The sequence below is a fragment of the Anser brachyrhynchus genome, assembly GCF_964034855.1.
Source record: "Anser brachyrhynchus genome assembly, chromosome: 5".
Lineage (NCBI taxonomy): Eukaryota > Metazoa > Chordata > Aves > Anseriformes > Anatidae > Anser > Anser brachyrhynchus.
In genome coordinates this window covers 26,199,404-26,216,576 of record NC_137699.1, presented here as the reverse complement: position 1 = coordinate 26,216,576, position 17,173 = coordinate 26,199,404, and the positions used below count along the sequence as shown (strand labels likewise).

At 39.1% G+C, this 17,173-nt stretch overlaps 1 protein-coding gene across 4 annotated transcripts in view; it reads left to right on the top strand.

Annotated features, from left to right (window-relative positions):
- The first annotated feature begins 224 nt into the window (after window positions 1–224).
- The window catches only part of RASGRP1 (RAS guanyl releasing protein 1), a 43,423-nt gene continuing 26,474 nt past the window's right edge, over window positions 225–17,173 (top strand). For 2 of the 4 annotated variants that reach the window (XR_013951941.1, XM_080594141.1), the window contains exons 1-2: window positions 225–586; window positions 2,589–2,758. Coding sequence is in view for 2 of the 4 variants with exons in the window: in XM_080594141.1 (XP_080450267.1) it covers window positions 555–586; window positions 2,589–2,758 (202 nt within the window). In the remaining 2 variants the exon portion in view is untranslated. Of the gene's footprint in view, window positions 587–637; window positions 1,339–2,588; window positions 2,759–17,173 lie in introns of those variants that run through there. The other 2 variants (XM_080594143.1, XM_080594142.1) reach the window with 2 other exon arrangements.

Genomic DNA, 17,173 nt, shown 5'->3' with positions numbered 1-17,173 from the left:
GGGGAGAGCCGCGCCGCGGTCCCACGGAGCCTGGCCCCGCTCCCCGCGGCTGCTCGCCCGGGCTTAACGCGTCCTGCGCCTCTCCCTCGGGGCTGAGGGTTTGGTCCCCCGGGGCCCTCCCCAGGGGCTGCGGCGGCCCCCGGCCCCCACGCGGGACGTCCCGCGGGCGGGGCGCAGGCGCGCAGGGCCGCGGCGGTTGCCTGGAGGCACGCGTGGGCCCCGCCAGGGCCGGCCCCTGGGGACTGACCCCAAGGCAGCGTCGCGGCCGCCTCGGAGCCGGGCAGGAGCCGGCGCTTCAGTACCTGGTAAACGCGGCGGCTTCAGAGAAGAGCAGCCCGGCGGCTCGGGACTTCCTTCTGCCGATAAGATCTTCGCCTGCGCTCGTCACGGGCGGCGGCTGCCCCGCTCGCTCGGCTGCGGGCTCCTGAGGCGAGGCGAGGCGAGGCAGGAGCGGGCGATGCGCGGGGCCGCCCCGCTGCCCCGACCCCCTCCGCCCCGCGCAGCCCCGCGCCCCGCGGCGCCGGCCGGGCGGCGGAGCCGAGGCTAGCGGCGACATGGGGACCCTGGGCAAGCGGAGGGAGAACCGGTGAGTCCGCTCGGGCCGGGGGCTGCGGGGCAGGGGGGCAGGAGGCGGCGGGCAGGACCCGCTTTCGCCCTTCCCAGCGCCGGTCTCGCCGTGGGGCGCTCGGAGCCCGGGGGGGACGGGGCTCTGCCGGGGGGCGCCGCCACCCCCGGGGAGCCGGTGGGTGTTGCGGAGGTCCCTGAGGGGTCCCCTCCGCGGCCCCCGGGGGCTGCGCTACCGTCCGGCCGGTTTGGGGTGCCTCTGCCGCCGGGGTCCGCTGAGCGGGCCGCGGTGCTGCCCCGACCCTCTTTGGGGCCGTGAACTTTGCTTTTGTGCGCTGTTCGGTGCCGGCTCGGACGGCCAGACCGAAAATATCCTCCGCTAAAACTCGGGCTTCGCCGCCGCCGCGTCCCGAGCATCCTCTGCCCTGCGCTGCGGGGGCCCGGCACGAAGCTCGGAGGGGTGGTGGCCGAGCGCCTGAAAAGAGAACCCTGAAAGCTGATCGGGCCCTCGCTCCGCTTTATGCGAGAACAGGAAGTCAGATCACAAAGCGACGAGGGGAATTTAGAGAAAGGGGGAAGGGAACAGAGAATTCTTTGCATAGCCAGCGCCAGATTGAGTGCAGGAGAGCTGAGCGATGGTCGCTGCCCCTGCGGGGTCAGGGCTGCGTTCAGCTGGCGGTGGGCGAGGAGTGACATCACGTGAAGTTTCGTGGCTTTTCCAGCGTGGAAATGAGTCAGAAACTTAAGAGAAGGCTTGAAAGTCGCTGACATGAGGTAGGGTCCAGCCTGTCTTCGCTAGGCATCCGTATTTCCAAATTTGTCCGGGACCACTTGTATGGGATGCTGGTGTCGTTACTGCACTCTCTGCCTGTATGTGGTATGCACACTGGATACGTTTCTATGCCTTTTCCTCTCAGGATTGTCAGTGTATTAATAAAAAGTTATATATATATATATATATATATATATAAATAGTGCTCTGTCTAAGAAAAGCTGTATGAAAGCTTAAGATAGCAACTTAAAGATGCTGCGGTAACTTCCTTAGGGAGATTGTGGGGTGTGAATTGTCTCTGAAATAATCCTGAGTTTTATGGAAACAGCAGTGGCTGTTGCCCTTTTGGGAGCCGTACTATCATGCTCTCAAATCAGATTTTGAAGTGGTTCCTGTTATTTGCAGGCGAAAACGTTTCAGCGCTCTTCATGATATTTGTTGTTCTTCAACGTTTCATACAGAAAGAAGAACATGTCCACAAGCAGTAAACATCTTTTAATATTATCTGTAATGTACACATTCCTAAGCTCTGAGAAATGATAATATGAGCAAAATACAAGCCTAAAACTAGATACTTGCTTTATTTTTGGCCTCATTTATAGTTATAAGCCTTTCATAATAAAAGCATTAATTCAGTCGTGTATGCACTCTTAAAACAATTTAGTAGGAAATAATAGTATAGAATGGATACAAACTCACCAGCAATATTTTTTGATTGTGAAATGCTCCACTGTAAAGTTGCACTGATATTTTGGGGACTTAATATCACTTGGAAAATCACTATTAATAAAGCTAGTCTGTGTTTTTCCAATGTGTAATATTTGATTATGGTTATATTTTTTTCTCCTTTACTTTTGGTAACCACAAAATCATGTGGTACATTAATGCATAACGATGTTCCTGTTACATGGCTTGTATACACAGTTTAAAGTTTTGTTGCTGGTTTTTAATCTTGTGCTAAAACAGTAATATAAACATACCAGAAGTCTTATTGCTTTGCTTGAGAGTTAACCTGACAGATCATTCAAGAAACTCTGTAACTGTGTGCTCTACAATCCATGTTTAGCAGGAAAAAAAAAAATCATTTACTGAGTAGTCTCTTTTGTGTACTTATTAAGTGGGAGGGCTATGTCTTTCACCAACCTAGCTACAGGGAATTAATTGCCCTTTAAATCTGTCCCCCTTTTCCATGCGGCGTAAAATTTGCCACTCGCTCATCTTGTACTTACTTCGCTACTGTGTTTTCTTCTAGGCAACCTGCCCAAGGATGCAGCACTGCTCCTGAATCAGCACTTGAGCTGAAGCAGATCAGTCATTGTCACAGCCTTTCAAATCTTACCCAGGTCACAATGGTGCCACTGGGGCACCTGGCCAAAGGGGCAACTTTGGAAGATCTTCTTGAAACCTGCATTCAGTCTTTTGGTGAGTGTCTGGGGGTTTTTGGAATGGTATGAATATGTTTCTGTACTGGTTACTTCTAGGTCATTTACTAGTGAATTACACTGATTTACTAGAGAATTAGAAAGGCTTAACTGATCGTTATACATTCAGTAGGTAAATGGATATTTTATGGGTTTGTTGATCTGTGTATGCATGTTAATATATGCCAAGAGATTGATGTGATTTTTATTTTTCTTGAGAGAATAGGACAAACCCCAGTCATCCGTACTTCCATATGTTTGTGTTTTTTTCCTCTTTTTTTGTTTGTTTCTTTGAATATCAGTTTGGTAAACTTTAACAAGTAATCATTATGTTACTGTAATATGCTCATAATGTGTCAACAACGTGTTTATGTTAAATATTTTGAAATGAGCAGAGCTATTTTTAAGCTGAGTGAAGTAACGTTGGATTGCCTTTTATGTTACCTGTATAGATTTTAAGTTGTCTCTCAGTAGTGAGAAAAAATCCTAATAAAAATCACAGCTGAATTATTTTTCAAGCCTGTCAGTTATCCATTTCTCTTTCTGCCATAAGAATTGTAGTATGTGGATGATTATTGCTGTAACCCTGTCTACTTTTCCAATCTTTTTCATTAGTAAACATGTTCACTTTTTATATGATTAAAATATACTAGTACTGAAGGCACTCAAAAGGGTTCCAAATACTTTGTAAGTAATTTGTTTAACACTATATCTTTCAGTAATGTGAACTACTCTGAAAGCATCTTGCAAAGTTTACTTGCAGAGTAGCCCTTAGACACTGAATGCTTTCAAACGCCCACTCACCTCTAAAATAATTAATCTGTGCAGTTAAATAGTAACACACAGTGCTGATGTAGTACTGCAGCACATAAATACTGTATAAACAATGACTAATCTTTTGCATCCATTGGAAATGCATTTTTTAAAAATATACTTACAGCTTGTACAGAGAAATACGTGTCTGGGAAAAGTTGATAAAACATGCAATTATCGATATTGTTTCTTTTTGGCTCCTTTCCTCCTCCATTTAATTACTGTAAAGAATGTATCCACTGAACTGCTACAAAGCTCCAGGTTTTAAACAAACATCGATTATAAGTTTTGGTTCACTGGGAGTGAGGCAAGACATCTAAAGCACATGTAAGACCTTTGTACAGTTAAAATATTGAGACTTTTCAACCAATAATAACTTGTATCCGTTTTTATGTGGTTGATTTCAAGTACTATATGTAAAACACTGAATCGGAGATTTAGTTTGCTTAGTTTTATTTTAATAACTTTTTCATATTTAAAGTATATAAATCAGCATGTGCTCTCAGATTCCTGGGCATCCATGTATTATAAGGACTAAGGTGACAGAGATAAGAAGCATACCTGTCCAGTTCAGCTGTCAATGCATGTGAATCTTTCAAAAAGGTTTCATACTTGAGCTCGTTAAGGACTGCTACAGCCACGATGTGCACTGTAGACACTGAGACTCTTTGTTGGGCAAAATGTAGTAGTGTCTGTATTTGTATGTCTTCTATGACATTATGCATATTCTTAAAATATGTTGGAATTTCCAAGCTGAGTATTTAAGGAAACTGTAACATGCAACTTAAAACTATAGATAACCTATTTCACGAAGTTGCTTAGAGAAGGTTTTTGTAGCCATCAACAAAAATACTGTGGAAAATGTGTTCATTTCATCATGCCAACAAAGGAAGCAGTGGAAAAACTTTAATCTGGGAGACTGAGGAGGAGTAGGGAGAAAAAGAGTGGGTAAAAGAAAGGCTGAATGATTACAAGTATATTGAATGATTAAGCAAGTTTATTCCCATGCATAATACTTAAGTAAAGCTACTACCCTTTATTCTAATCAGATTAAAGTTGTATCCTCTGTCTCAAATATGCTGCTGTATGTTATTTTGTATATTATTCCGGAAATTGATTATCGTAATCTGAGCAAGTGTTACTTCAACATTAAAAATGCAGAATCCTCCAAGACTTAAGCACAAATCTTCTTACTACATTTTAAGTTTGCTTTCTGGAAAAAAGCCCTTGATTTATTTACTGTCTAGGGTTAAGAAAAACAGTATGTAGTAGATAGAGATGTTGATGCGTCACACTTCAGAACATGTACTTCATCATGTTAATACTATATGGCACTTGCTAGTATTATGTATACAATTATAAATACAATTTTTCTATAAAGTACACAGCCAAATTTATATTCCTGAAATCAATTATAAAAGCTTGGAAAAAAACAGATTATGAGTAAGAGAGGCTGCTGTCAAAAGGGTGTGTAAAGGGACGTTGGCAGCCTTCTGCCATTTATGTGAGGAATAGCACAAAGACGGCCTAACCAAGAAGAATTAACCCACACTTAAAACTGTGAAGGACACAAGTATTCATAATTTCTCTTACAGCATGGATAGGAGGAAAAATGAGAAAGTGGGATGTGTGAAGTTCAAATAATGAGTGAGAAAATTTTGCCACAGTGTTGTAAACAATTCCAGGATGTTTTGTAGAAAGGCAACTTTCAAGAGAAAGCTCAAGAGAGCTGAGATAATCTAAAACCTACGCTAAGGAGGTAAGAAGCAAAGATTGGATCTTGGAGTTTGTGATATTGTCTGTGGGTCTGCAACAGTGCTGATCAGAAAATGACACTAGAATGTGAAATGAATACCTTGATTTACAAGGTGGTGAGTCCAAAATCAACAAGGTGGTGGTTACCTGCTGATTCCAAAAGTTGAGAGTTAGGTGGACTTTCATTTTCTTTTTTAGAAAAGACCAAAATCTTATTCAGTGTAATCAACTTGAACACGTACTTTAGGATGATTAATGTGTTCTCTCTCTCCCCTTTCAAATCTGGCCATCTTTAGCTTGAACTCGTGAATGATGGGCGTGTACTTTAGAGAGAAACAGTGAGGGTCATATGAGGTAGTGTGAAGTCATGTGGATAACTACATCTGAGAGAATAGTATAACACTAGTGCTTATTTTATTCAACAGCATGATTTTTATTAACAAAGATAGAAGGAGATGCTGAAAGAGGCTTCTTCAAGCCATGAAAAGGTTACGTCAGGATGAGTAAGATGAGTTCCAAAAAAGAATTGCCAAAAGTAAAGGCAATAGAAAAGCCAGGACGTGGACTAGGACAAGAATTCAGGAAAAAAAGAGTGCGATGAGAGACTGAAGGCAGGTAGTTTCTCAGAAAGGGACAGTGGTCCTGTTTTTAGTCTATGAGAAGGTTTGTAGAGGCTTGAAACAGCTCTCAACGGTGCAAAGAGGAAAAAAATATGATTGGATAGGACAGGGATTAAAAACATTTTCTATGTGACTGGGAAAACCGTTCAGCTTTACAAGTACCTACAGGATGCTGTTACTGCTATGATCTAGATTGACAAGAGCTGTAGAGTGCAAATGAACACATTATATTTAATTGCCTTTGAAAAGAAGGGGAAGTGTAGGATATAAGTGGAGCTAACAATAACATTTAAGGATTAAAAAAAATGATTGTATGGAAGGAAGGAAGTCGTAATAGAGAAATAGAGGAAAAGAGAAATCAAAGGAGGGAGGGGAGTGGATAGAGAGTAAGAGCAGGAGGTAGAGTAAGGTGATTGAAAAGACTAGAAAATGTAGCGTGTATAAGCAAGGCCTAGATTTGGTGGAACCTCTCCATCAGAGAGGTTAATTCAGAACAGAAAGGTCACCTACTTTTAACTAACACCTACTTTTAATTTCCTCTTTTAATTGGCAACAAGATGGCTGAAGCTGTGAATTCATGGAAAAAAAGTAATTAATAGATCTTGGCTTAGAATACGACAACTTCAGTAGGGAGATAATTTATTCTGGAGGAAGTCTTTGTTAATGACTGTAGTTCTGGAGTGAAATTGTAGGTAAAACAGTGGCGTTAACCCCTTGTATCCATGTTTTCCTATTATGTAGTATATAAAACAACTGGAAAATAATGTACCTTTGAGTGTCAGACTGGTCTCTGGAAGTCAGTACGGCTTTGTCTCCTACATCACTGCTTGGTTGTAAAGACACTCGTACTATCAGCTTTGTTGTCAAAACCACCATAGTAGCTTGCTGTTCCATGGCCACATCGACTATTTAATGCTGACAGTTCAGTAGAACACAGGAAGCGTATGCTCAGTAGCGGAGCTCTATTTTTGCTAGTTCTTCTTTATAATAATCTTTGCAAGACTGCATAAATGCATGTTGACATATATTTAGTCCAGAAAGTGTTACAAATTAGTAAAAATATTTCAGCAGTGTTCACTTCACTGGATAATTATATCTTAATTTTTTAAACTCTGTATCTGCTACGTATAGAAGTGAAATAACAATACTTCATCATACATTTTACCCATGGCTATTCTCATGCTACTGTGTGCTTGATGTTTTGACTGTTTGATAGTAAGTCAGTTTCTGTTCTAGCAGATGTTTTTTTCCTCCCTATTTGTATGCTCACTGTGTAGGGTAAGAGGTGCATGGTAAGAGGTACCCATTTCTTTCTTTGACTGTAAGCTTCTATCTTACCATGTAAATGTATCTTAATGTTGAAGTGTGCTGCTATTTTTTTTAATACATCTTTTGAAGATTCAATGAACTATTTTAATGTGCATTAAAGCTTATAGGCCATATAGAGTTAAAGGGTCTTTCCTTTGAGTACACAATACATTTGTTTAAATCATTTTTACAAATGTTTAAAAACTCTGTAGCAACTGGGACAAAATGTATCTTCAGCATATTGTCATTTTGCTACCTCCCTGCTCTGTCTACAGTGAAGTCCTGAAATTTTACTTCAAACTACCTAACAAACACTCCTAAGAGCACACTTGACAGTTCTAATTTCTACAAACGCTTATGTCTTCCTGAAAACATCAGAGGGTCATGAAAGAGCTAAGAAGTCCCTAAGATGTCACAATTTAAATATTAAGAAGATATTTATGTCTTCAGCCTTTAAGATCTTATATATTTGCCTCTGTGTTTAAGCACTGCAAGCATGCTTGCTGTAGCACATGGAAGAGCTATGCTTAACCTACAATTCCGGCACTTCAGTTACTGCTGGGCAAGATGAGCATGCTCAGTGGAAAAAAGAAATATGAAACTTCTTTTAAGTGTCTGTCACCATGCAGAGTCCCTGTGCCTGGTTTCTTAAGAGATGTAAGTAAAGGGTTTTAGGAAAGCAACTGGTTGTTCTTGTTGTTTTTTCTTTCCCCAGAGTATATGTACATTTATACGTGTACATAATGCACGTACATTAATACATGCTTTATGTATTGTAGTTCTATGTAGAAGCTCAGGCATGAAAAACTGTTTGCAGTGAAATTAATTGTTTATACTGCTATGTCAATCTTCAATAGGGAAAAAATGTGTATTTTAAAAAAGATTTAGACCTGCAGCCAACTTTTCAAAAAAATTATTATTTTAACTTTATAAATTAGCAATGTTCTTAATAGAATTCATGTGAACCTAGTGCAATTTGCAGTTTCTAATGGTCATAATAATCTTAGGCTTGATGCAAATTGTTTTGCAGTATCTGATCAGTGTTAAACCAGCTTGTTGACTCAGTGTGGGATAAAGAGAGTGTTTGTAAACCAACCTTAGAAATCTGGGAAACCACTTCAGGACTGATCTGGATGAAAGATGCCAGATAATTATTGTGATAGAATGGAGACCATCTGTCAAAGGAGCTGGTTGTCTCTGTAGGTGATCAACAAGTTGATCATAGTTTACGTTTTTGAAAATAAAAAAGATAATAATAATGTTAGCAGTGTTGTCTAGTTCTGTGAACTCATATTTCCATAGCTCATTTTTGCATCAGTATCACGCAAAAATATATTGAGTCTTCTAAGAAAAAAAATTCTGCTCTTAACATAAATACATTCTTCCAGTCTAGTTGTAATATACAATAACTTATAAAACGATCACAGTTCAAGTACCAAATTTATCTTTATTCTTTTACCAAATATACCAAATTATAGGATATAATTGCCTTTTAGTCAGAATTCTGGCTTTTAGGGCATATGCGCACCCACAGAAGCCAACTTTTGTCATTTACTTTTTTCTCTGTTAGCTTTGTCTGGCCAGTCATTTGTTTGTCTCATGTTTGTCCTTTCTGCTCCCAAAGCCTAGAGTGAATGTTGAAGTCCCTAGTCCCCCCAAAAAGTGATTAAAGTTTGTTCACAGTGTTATACTGTGTTACAATGGTGTCAATCATTATGTGTTCAGTAATTTGGGTGTGATTTGGTCAAATACAGCGCAGAAAATTTAGTATTGCTTGGCAACAGAAACTATGTTAACGATCAATTAATGACATTGTGGGAACAGAAGAGTAACTGTTGCTCTGTAGAAAGCTAAGTGCCATTTAGCGAACTATTAAAGGTAATTGTGATAGTACCAAAAAGAAAATTATTTTTTTAACCTGATGTCTGTGGATTTTTTTCCCCAAAGAAATGAAACTAGATTTCTTTGTGTGTATTTTAAAGTTCGAATTAGCTAATTTGACTTCAGTCTTTTCAATATAGCTGTCTGAGTCATGAAATAAACAATAAAAGAAAATACATAAAACTTAGAAATCTTGCTTTACAGAGCCGCCTCCCATTTACTGATAATTACCACAGGGCTATGACAGCAAATTATATCTTCATACCTGTAAATATAGCTACAGAAAAACAATATAACTTCTAATTTGCAGTACACAAAAGCTTAGATAACAATATAAAAGAATTAATTCTCCTGAGAATGTTTCATGAATTTCAATTTTTTCTTCTCTACAGCACGTGTATGAAGTAGAAGCAAGAAATCAGTCATTTGTTCTTTAGGCTTCCCTGTGCATTTTGCTTTGTTATTTGGTTTGTGTATGCTTTAATGTTGAGTCTTTCAGTATTCTGCTGTTTATTGCCAGGTATAAAGACATATTTTGGCAATGCTTTTTTTATAAATCTGAGAAAGAAGTGGCTTCCCGTAAAGTATTATACAGTTCAGTAGATGTTTCTGTTACCCAGGATAGACTGGAGATGAAAAGCTACGATAATTTTCTAAACATGATACCACTTTTTTCATCGCATTAAAGAGGTCAGAATGTGAAAGTGCAAAAGCCAGGAAAAGGCAAAGGTAAGAGAGCACCCATTAAGAACTATTAAGATTATACTTGCATTGGAGATAACTTCAGGAATCCTCAAACAGTGCAGCTTTAATATTCATATGTACATAGAGGTTATGTTAAGAAGAATTCAGTGCTTAGTGCCATCTATATTGTGGTCGTTTAGCAATATGCCATAATTCCTTTCTTTTGAAATACAGAATCCTCTGACACAGGGCTGTAGTGTGAGATAAGAAGAGCCTTTTTTCTATGTTAACCTTTACATTTCCTTGAAAATATTTCACCTTCCAAATTTACGGTTTGGATAAAGATGAGGTTGTCATCTCTGTTCCTCAGCTATATTTAATCAGCTCTATCTAATGTTGATCTCCACTACGTAGTGTTATTCTTTTAAAAAATGTACAGTAAAAAAACCAACAAAGTGTTTACTTTGAATAAGAAAATGATCAGATACCTTTATTACTAATATTCAGAAATGTGCTACAACAGTACTTGGGAGGCATGAGACACTTTGTGCTAGAGCAACTGCTGCAGTGGGGCCAATAAAGCTTACACTTGAACATACGAGAAAATTTCTCTGGTGAAAATTTGACAGTGCAGCTAGCTAGAATCAGCAATTGGGAAGCAGATTCTGTATGTAAGTATTTGATAGTGGTGCATGGTGCTTGGGTGTATTTTAAGTCTGTAGTGAAGCTGAAGGCTTTTTGGAAACCTTTTTTTTTTTTTCTTTTTCCCATCTACAGTGAATAAGATACGTCCCAGTCTGAGGAAGGGACAAAAGCTTGCCTGGTAGTGTGTAAATGTTAATTCCAGAAATATATCTAGAAGTTAGACCAAAGACTGGGAAGCTGAGGTATTTAAGGGAAATTTGAGACTAAGTCAGAAATACTATACCAGGGCAACTTTATAGTTAGGGTAGAAGTATGAGTCAGCAACGAAAGTCAAGGCCAGAAACTGGGGTCTAAGCTACATGTAACATCTTCAGGTCCTCAAGAGGTAAGCTGCTTGGTGTCTGCTGCTCTGTTATAATTTGAACTTTCGAATGAAGCCGACTTCATGCTTCCATGGGTTTGATGACTGGCTGCACCAGGATCAATCATGCAGTTAGGTAGAAGCTCATTGTAAAAACACTGTGGCTGTGGGATGAGTAAGTGTGAAGCATGCAGCTGAGGTGAGTGGTCACCTAGTGGTACTGTCCTCAGAATTTTCTGTTTCTGTTCTGGAAGTCTGGTTTGTCTTAGCTACCCGTGTTTATACCAGCACAGCTGTGTTGCCAGGCATTACACTTGAATTATTCAGAAGTTGTCTGTAGCTGAAAAACTGCACATGGCTCCTCTAGTATGATGATTTCAAGTTTTCAAAAAACTTGAACTCTCAAATAACAATTGTTAGGCTCTATAGAAAAAGAGTACTTGATTAAAAAGTTCTCATCTACACTTGCGAAGATCAATACTTTAACCATACTGTAGAACAATGAATATTACCGTGTGTAGGGGCGTGTTAACTTTTTACCTTGTTCTGTGTACTTGATATGAATTTCCAAGGCTAATGGAATGCTTTCCACCCACATTTCATTTAGTTTCTCTTGAAGAACGTTTTAATTTCTCAAAATCATCCCATTTCCCCTTGACAAGAGCTTTTATCCTCTTGTTTTCATTTTAAAGAATTATCCACCCAGAGCTTTCTGCAAGATTTAGCTTTCCCAAAGCTGTTTCTGAGAGAGAGTAATGGCTTTCCCTTGAGGCTTTTAGCCCCTAATGTTCCCTACCCTCACACAGAACAGTCTTATTATCCTTCTTGGATGCATATTAGACTCACTTGTGTCTTGGATATATCTGCATTGTTAATGAGTATTTGGAAGAACATTTTTTTTCTGTTTTTTTTTTTTTTTTTTTCCTTCCCATTCTATAGGGAGTTTGAAATGGGAAGTAGATTTGGAGAACTGTCACATTTGTAGCATTTCTTTCAGCATTTCTGTTTATTTGGCTCGTTTAGTGTTCTGCTAGTGTGGAACTGATCACAGTATAGTATGGTTCTTTCCTCTCTGTAAAAATACTGACTTGTTCTCATTTTAATTTTGGAGGTTTTTCCCATAAGTCCAATTGCTTGTGTAAATAAATTTATATATTACTACAAGCATTTATGTAGACTAAGCCAAAAAGCCAAATTAAAAAAAAAAAAAAAAAGCTTTAGTGCAATTCCCTGAATGCTTTGGTCCACTCTACTGAATGCCATTCTTTTACCTAATTGATGCATCATCTTTGTAAGGTCATAGTAATTAGCTCACATTGTTTCTGAAACACATTAACCATCTAAAATAATAATCTGAAATGAAGAAGAAGTCACTAAGAACAAGTACTAAGTTTACACTTAGGGTAATCAGTTGTAAAAGCAGAGTACAGTGAACTTGATATACAGCTGTTCTGCAGGAAAGAATATCAACATGAAGACAGACTTTAAAACTGAAAAGGATGCAATGGTATTGTAGTAGTGCAGAAAAGACAAAAACTCTAAGGGGATATATAGGCACAGAAGAGTGCGTATGCTTATTTTTATTATTTATAACATATATACAGTTATTCTGTGCACCATACCTTTATATATATATATATTCAAAATAATATGCTAACTCTGATGCTAAGATGTCTTCTGTATTACTTTATTCAAGTTTGCTTCATAAATGGGCAAATTGCTGAAGGTTCAGAAAACAACGTTAGAGTTGAACAGAGATCTAGAAAGTCTGGCTTCTAAGGAAAAATTAAAAAGACAGTGTTAATGTTTCCTAATTGAGAAAAGAGATGAGGGAAGAAATCTTTAAATAGAAAAAAAATACATTGGTAAGGAAAACAGAGTCTTTTTTCTCTCTTCTGGGGGCCAGACGTAATATGCTGAAGCTGCTCAAGTTGTCTAGTCAAAAACTTAAGGCAACAGGGAGAACTCTGACACAGATGGTCAAGTGCTGGAATAAGTTACCTACAGAGACTGTGGTGTCTTCATCACTGTTGAATTTAGCAACAAATTAGACTGGTTCTGAAACACACTGGCTTAGAGAAAACCAATTCTGCATTGGAATGGGAACATTAACCTCTAGTCCTGATGTCTACGTTAACTGAGCTTTCAGCTGCCTGTAACGAATAAGACTATTTCTGACTCAAAAAGTAAACACCCTAGTTTAATTTGAATCTGTTTCTCAGCTCTTGGTGATGGCATCTCCCAACATAAGAAGGACATGGAACTTTTGTAGTAAGTCCAGAGGAAGGCCACAAGGATGATCAGAGGGCTGGAGCACCTCTACTATGAAGAGAGGCTGAGAGAGCTGGGGCTGTTCAGCCTGAAGAAGAGAAGGCTCCGGGGAGACCTTATAGCAGCCTTACAGGGCCTAAAAGGGGGCCTACAGGAAAGCTGGGGAGGGACTCTGTCAGGGGGTGCAGTGATAGGACAAGGGCTAATGGCTTTAAACTAAAAGAGGGTAGATTTAGATTAGGCATTAGAAAGAAATTCTTTACTCAGAGGGTGGTGAGGCCCTGGAGCAGGTTGCTCAGAGAAGCTGTGGATGCCCCATCCCTGGAGGTGTTCAAGGCCAGGCTGGATGGGGCTTTGGGCAACCTGGTCTGGTGGGAGGTGTCTTGCCCATGGCAGGGGGTTGGAACTGGGTGGTTCTTAAGGGTCCTTCCAACCCAACCCATTCTGTGATTCTGTTCTATGATTTTACACTCATAACTGATGATTGGGAGGGTGGCTTCTTAAGAATCTGATTCTGACCAAATTTGATCAATTGAACAAATAGAGTTAAATGACTGCCTCCTTAGCAGGGTAGCAAATTCCCTTGCTGAAAGGGAATAATAAGCCCATAGTAAGGCTATTATGTGTTGTATAAGTTTTTAACTGAAGTGAAACAGAGTGATTGTAGGGAATAGTGTTCCTATCTGTGAAGGCAAGTTCCAGAAAGTATCCATGAAGTATTCAGGAAATATTTTGTTTAGTTTCAGCTCCTTCTAGCCTTTCTAAGTTATCTCATAAGATCTGGGGCAGTGACACTGTCTTACAGCTATTTCAATTCAGTCACTAAACCCTAGCATGGTACTTCCACATGTAGCTCCATATTTCACACTGGTCTGTACGTTTCATTAAGTTCTCCTGCTGCTAAACCTTAAAAACGTTACTTGCCCCAGTTTTCCTATCAGATGCTGCTTTAATAATCTTTACAGACATTTATAACACTGTCCTCACACAATCTTATTAAAGTTACCAGGAAAAGAACAAAACAAAAAAACACTTTGCAGAAGTCTTAAAGAATATTATACAGCAACATCAGTATAGCAACCCATGAGTTTCAGCTTTGCATTTTGCCGGACTACTTGGCAATTGCTTGATGCTTTCTTGTGTTGTGTTGTTGTTGTTGCTAGCTTTTGATAATGACTGGAAGACTTCAGGTAGCTTTCAAGAAGTTATTCACATTCTTAGTAGTATAATCACTATTCATGTGATGTCAGGGTTCTGTGATTCAGTTCTGATTCATTTCAAATTGTACACTAGGTGATAGAGTTGGAACCTGTTGGTAAAGAAATGCTTATGAAATAAAGGACTCTTAGACCTAGGAAAAACTAACTTCTTTCTTCCAAAATTAAGTTCAGTTAAGACATTCTTGGCATTTTTCCTGTTGCCTTATGATTGCACTCATGAGTGGGAAGGTCCCAGTACAGTGATACAGCCTATAGAACATACTTTTTCTAGTAAGCACATTTACTGTAGGCTTGGTGGCTGCCAGGAGATGGTGAAAAACAGGCAGTTTGCTCTTACAGCCTTGCTTATTAGCTTTTGAGTACTTTGATCTTCTAATTATTCTAGGAACAAGCGATACTTCACCTATTTCTAAATCACAGATCACGTGCTCCAACTGGTGGCTCCCTGCAGTAGAGTGGTTGATAAGCCTAGGTTGGGCTGTTTTTACTCTTGTGTGTTCTGAGTGTAACGTATGCAATGGAACTTTCATAGCTATAACTTTAGTGGTGTTCTGTTACTTTACGGACACTAAAATATTCAGCCCTATATTTCTTTGCGCTCTCACTCATGTAGATAAATACTGGAAAAGTATTTTCAGTTCCTGCTTTCTTGTTTGCATCAGAGAATATTTATTAAAACAACACATTAAGGGTATTTACAGGAGAAAAAGAACATAACCGGTGGACTACTTATATTTTTCTGCAGTGAAACAAAGCTAAGGCTTATACAGTATTTTGCAGCATTCTGTTAAGGTAAATTGACTAACTGAAACACACCCATGCCACTTTATTTAATGTTCACTCAGTGGTTTTTGCTCAGCAGGGTGTGTGGTTAGAAACAGGTATACAAACGGAAATGAAAATGAGTCTCAAACTTTTTTTTTTTTTTTAAAAAAAAGCACTGCTGGAGGTTCAAGAGAATGCTGTGGAGGCAGTCAGAGACAGTCTTGCAAGAGAGTCAGGAAAGCCCTCTTATTGGCTTCAGCATTTGCACAAAGATAGTTTACCACGACTTTTGTAACTTCCTTACACATGGCTATGTTTAGCAGGTTAGCTCTCTGAAAAGAAGTGACCCAGTGGTCAGAGGTGTGAAATAACCAGTGACAATTCTGAAACTGAGCTGGAGTCTCTTCTCACCGAAGGTCCATTTTTAACAGTTTTGTTGAATTAGGAATTTATGCAATACAAATAGAAGAAGAATCAAACCCAGCATTTTTCTCCTTGGTAACATTTGCTGTATCATAGCACATTACTTGAAAAGTGCTTCTTTCATAGATCTGGCAGGAATATGACATTAAATATTTGGTATCAGATGTGTTTGTAAAATTGGGTGCTGCTACAATCCCATACAAGTTTGCTGTTCAGTGCTGGAATGTACTGGGAACCTTGAGATTTGTGGCTGCAGCGTGTTTGTTTTTTAAACCATCAGTAATGCAATGTTTTTCTTTGTGTAGATTGAACCTTTTAATTATTGGTGCAGGGGAGGAATGGATAGCACAAAACAGTAATGCATTAGTGTGTGCAAAATAATTACATGTTGCTGTAAAATATCGTAAAGTCCACCTCTCTTGTGAGATAGTTAGATCTGGATGTTTTGAAGCATAAATCCACTTCTGTTATGCAAGACAGTTCCATTAAGCAGAACATGCTATTTTTCTGTGCACCTTTATAATATGAAAAATAAAAATAAAAAGACTAACAAAAGGATAAAAGTTCATTTTGGAACATGGTACCAAGTGGTACCTGTGGTATGCCTTGATAGAAGAGTTTGGAATATGCACAGAGGAGAAGCTGCTAAGATAGTTCTTTGCTGTCTTTGTCAGCTGGATATGATCTATATTGAGCACATCTTAAAAGCAAGTGATTTAACTACAGCTCTACATACTTACTATTAAGTGTGCATGTAATCATTTTGGCTTTCAAGTTAAGGATATATTGAACTGCTTTTCTGGCTAAACAAGACCCGTTAGATGTAAGCCATAGCAAAACAAGAAGTTTTGTAAAAATAGATGAAAATTGATACCAACCTCTATGTGATGGACCTAAAAGAATTTTACTCTTGTTGAAGATACTTGGAATAGTACAAAAAGCCAAATACTAAAGAGCTGAAAACACATTATGATTCCTGATGTCCCAGCCTTCCCCTGCAAATTCCCTACTTCTCTGGCAAAACTTGCTGTTTCTCTTCAGTGCCCTGGTACACAACACCTGCTCTACTATACTGTTCATATCCCAATAAGAACAGAAAAACTCTGTTGTATAATGAATGTTGTAATCAGTTCTGTTGAGTAATGAATGAAATTATGTGAGAACATGAACAGGGGATGTGTAAACTTTGGTTTGTGCTGTAAAATTGAGAACTTGTAGTAAAAGTCAAAAGACGGCTCAAAAACTTTTCAAGTGTGATGGTAGATGCCTATTCACCAATTTTATTTTACATCGATCTGTTAGAGTAACTTCTGTATTTAAGAAGTCAATGTTTTTATTTAGTTTACGTCCCTTTTCAGAGATTGCTGGTTAGTATTCTCTTTCCAGTTACTAAACTCTCTTCACCCAACTGCAGTTTCTTTTGTCATCAATTAAGTGTCCTGACTCAACTGGTTTCCAGTGTAGCTGATAGCCTGTTTCTCTCTTATCTGTGCAAACAGTGGATAGTTAAATACAATTAGTATATCCCATACTACAGAAAAGGACTGGTTTCTATCTGCTACACTGAGGGAACGTGTATTTATACAGTTCAAAATGCTGATTATTGATGCTGAACCTTTAGCTCTTCTTGATTCCCTGAAAGGAAACTAAAACTATACGGTTGTTGTAGT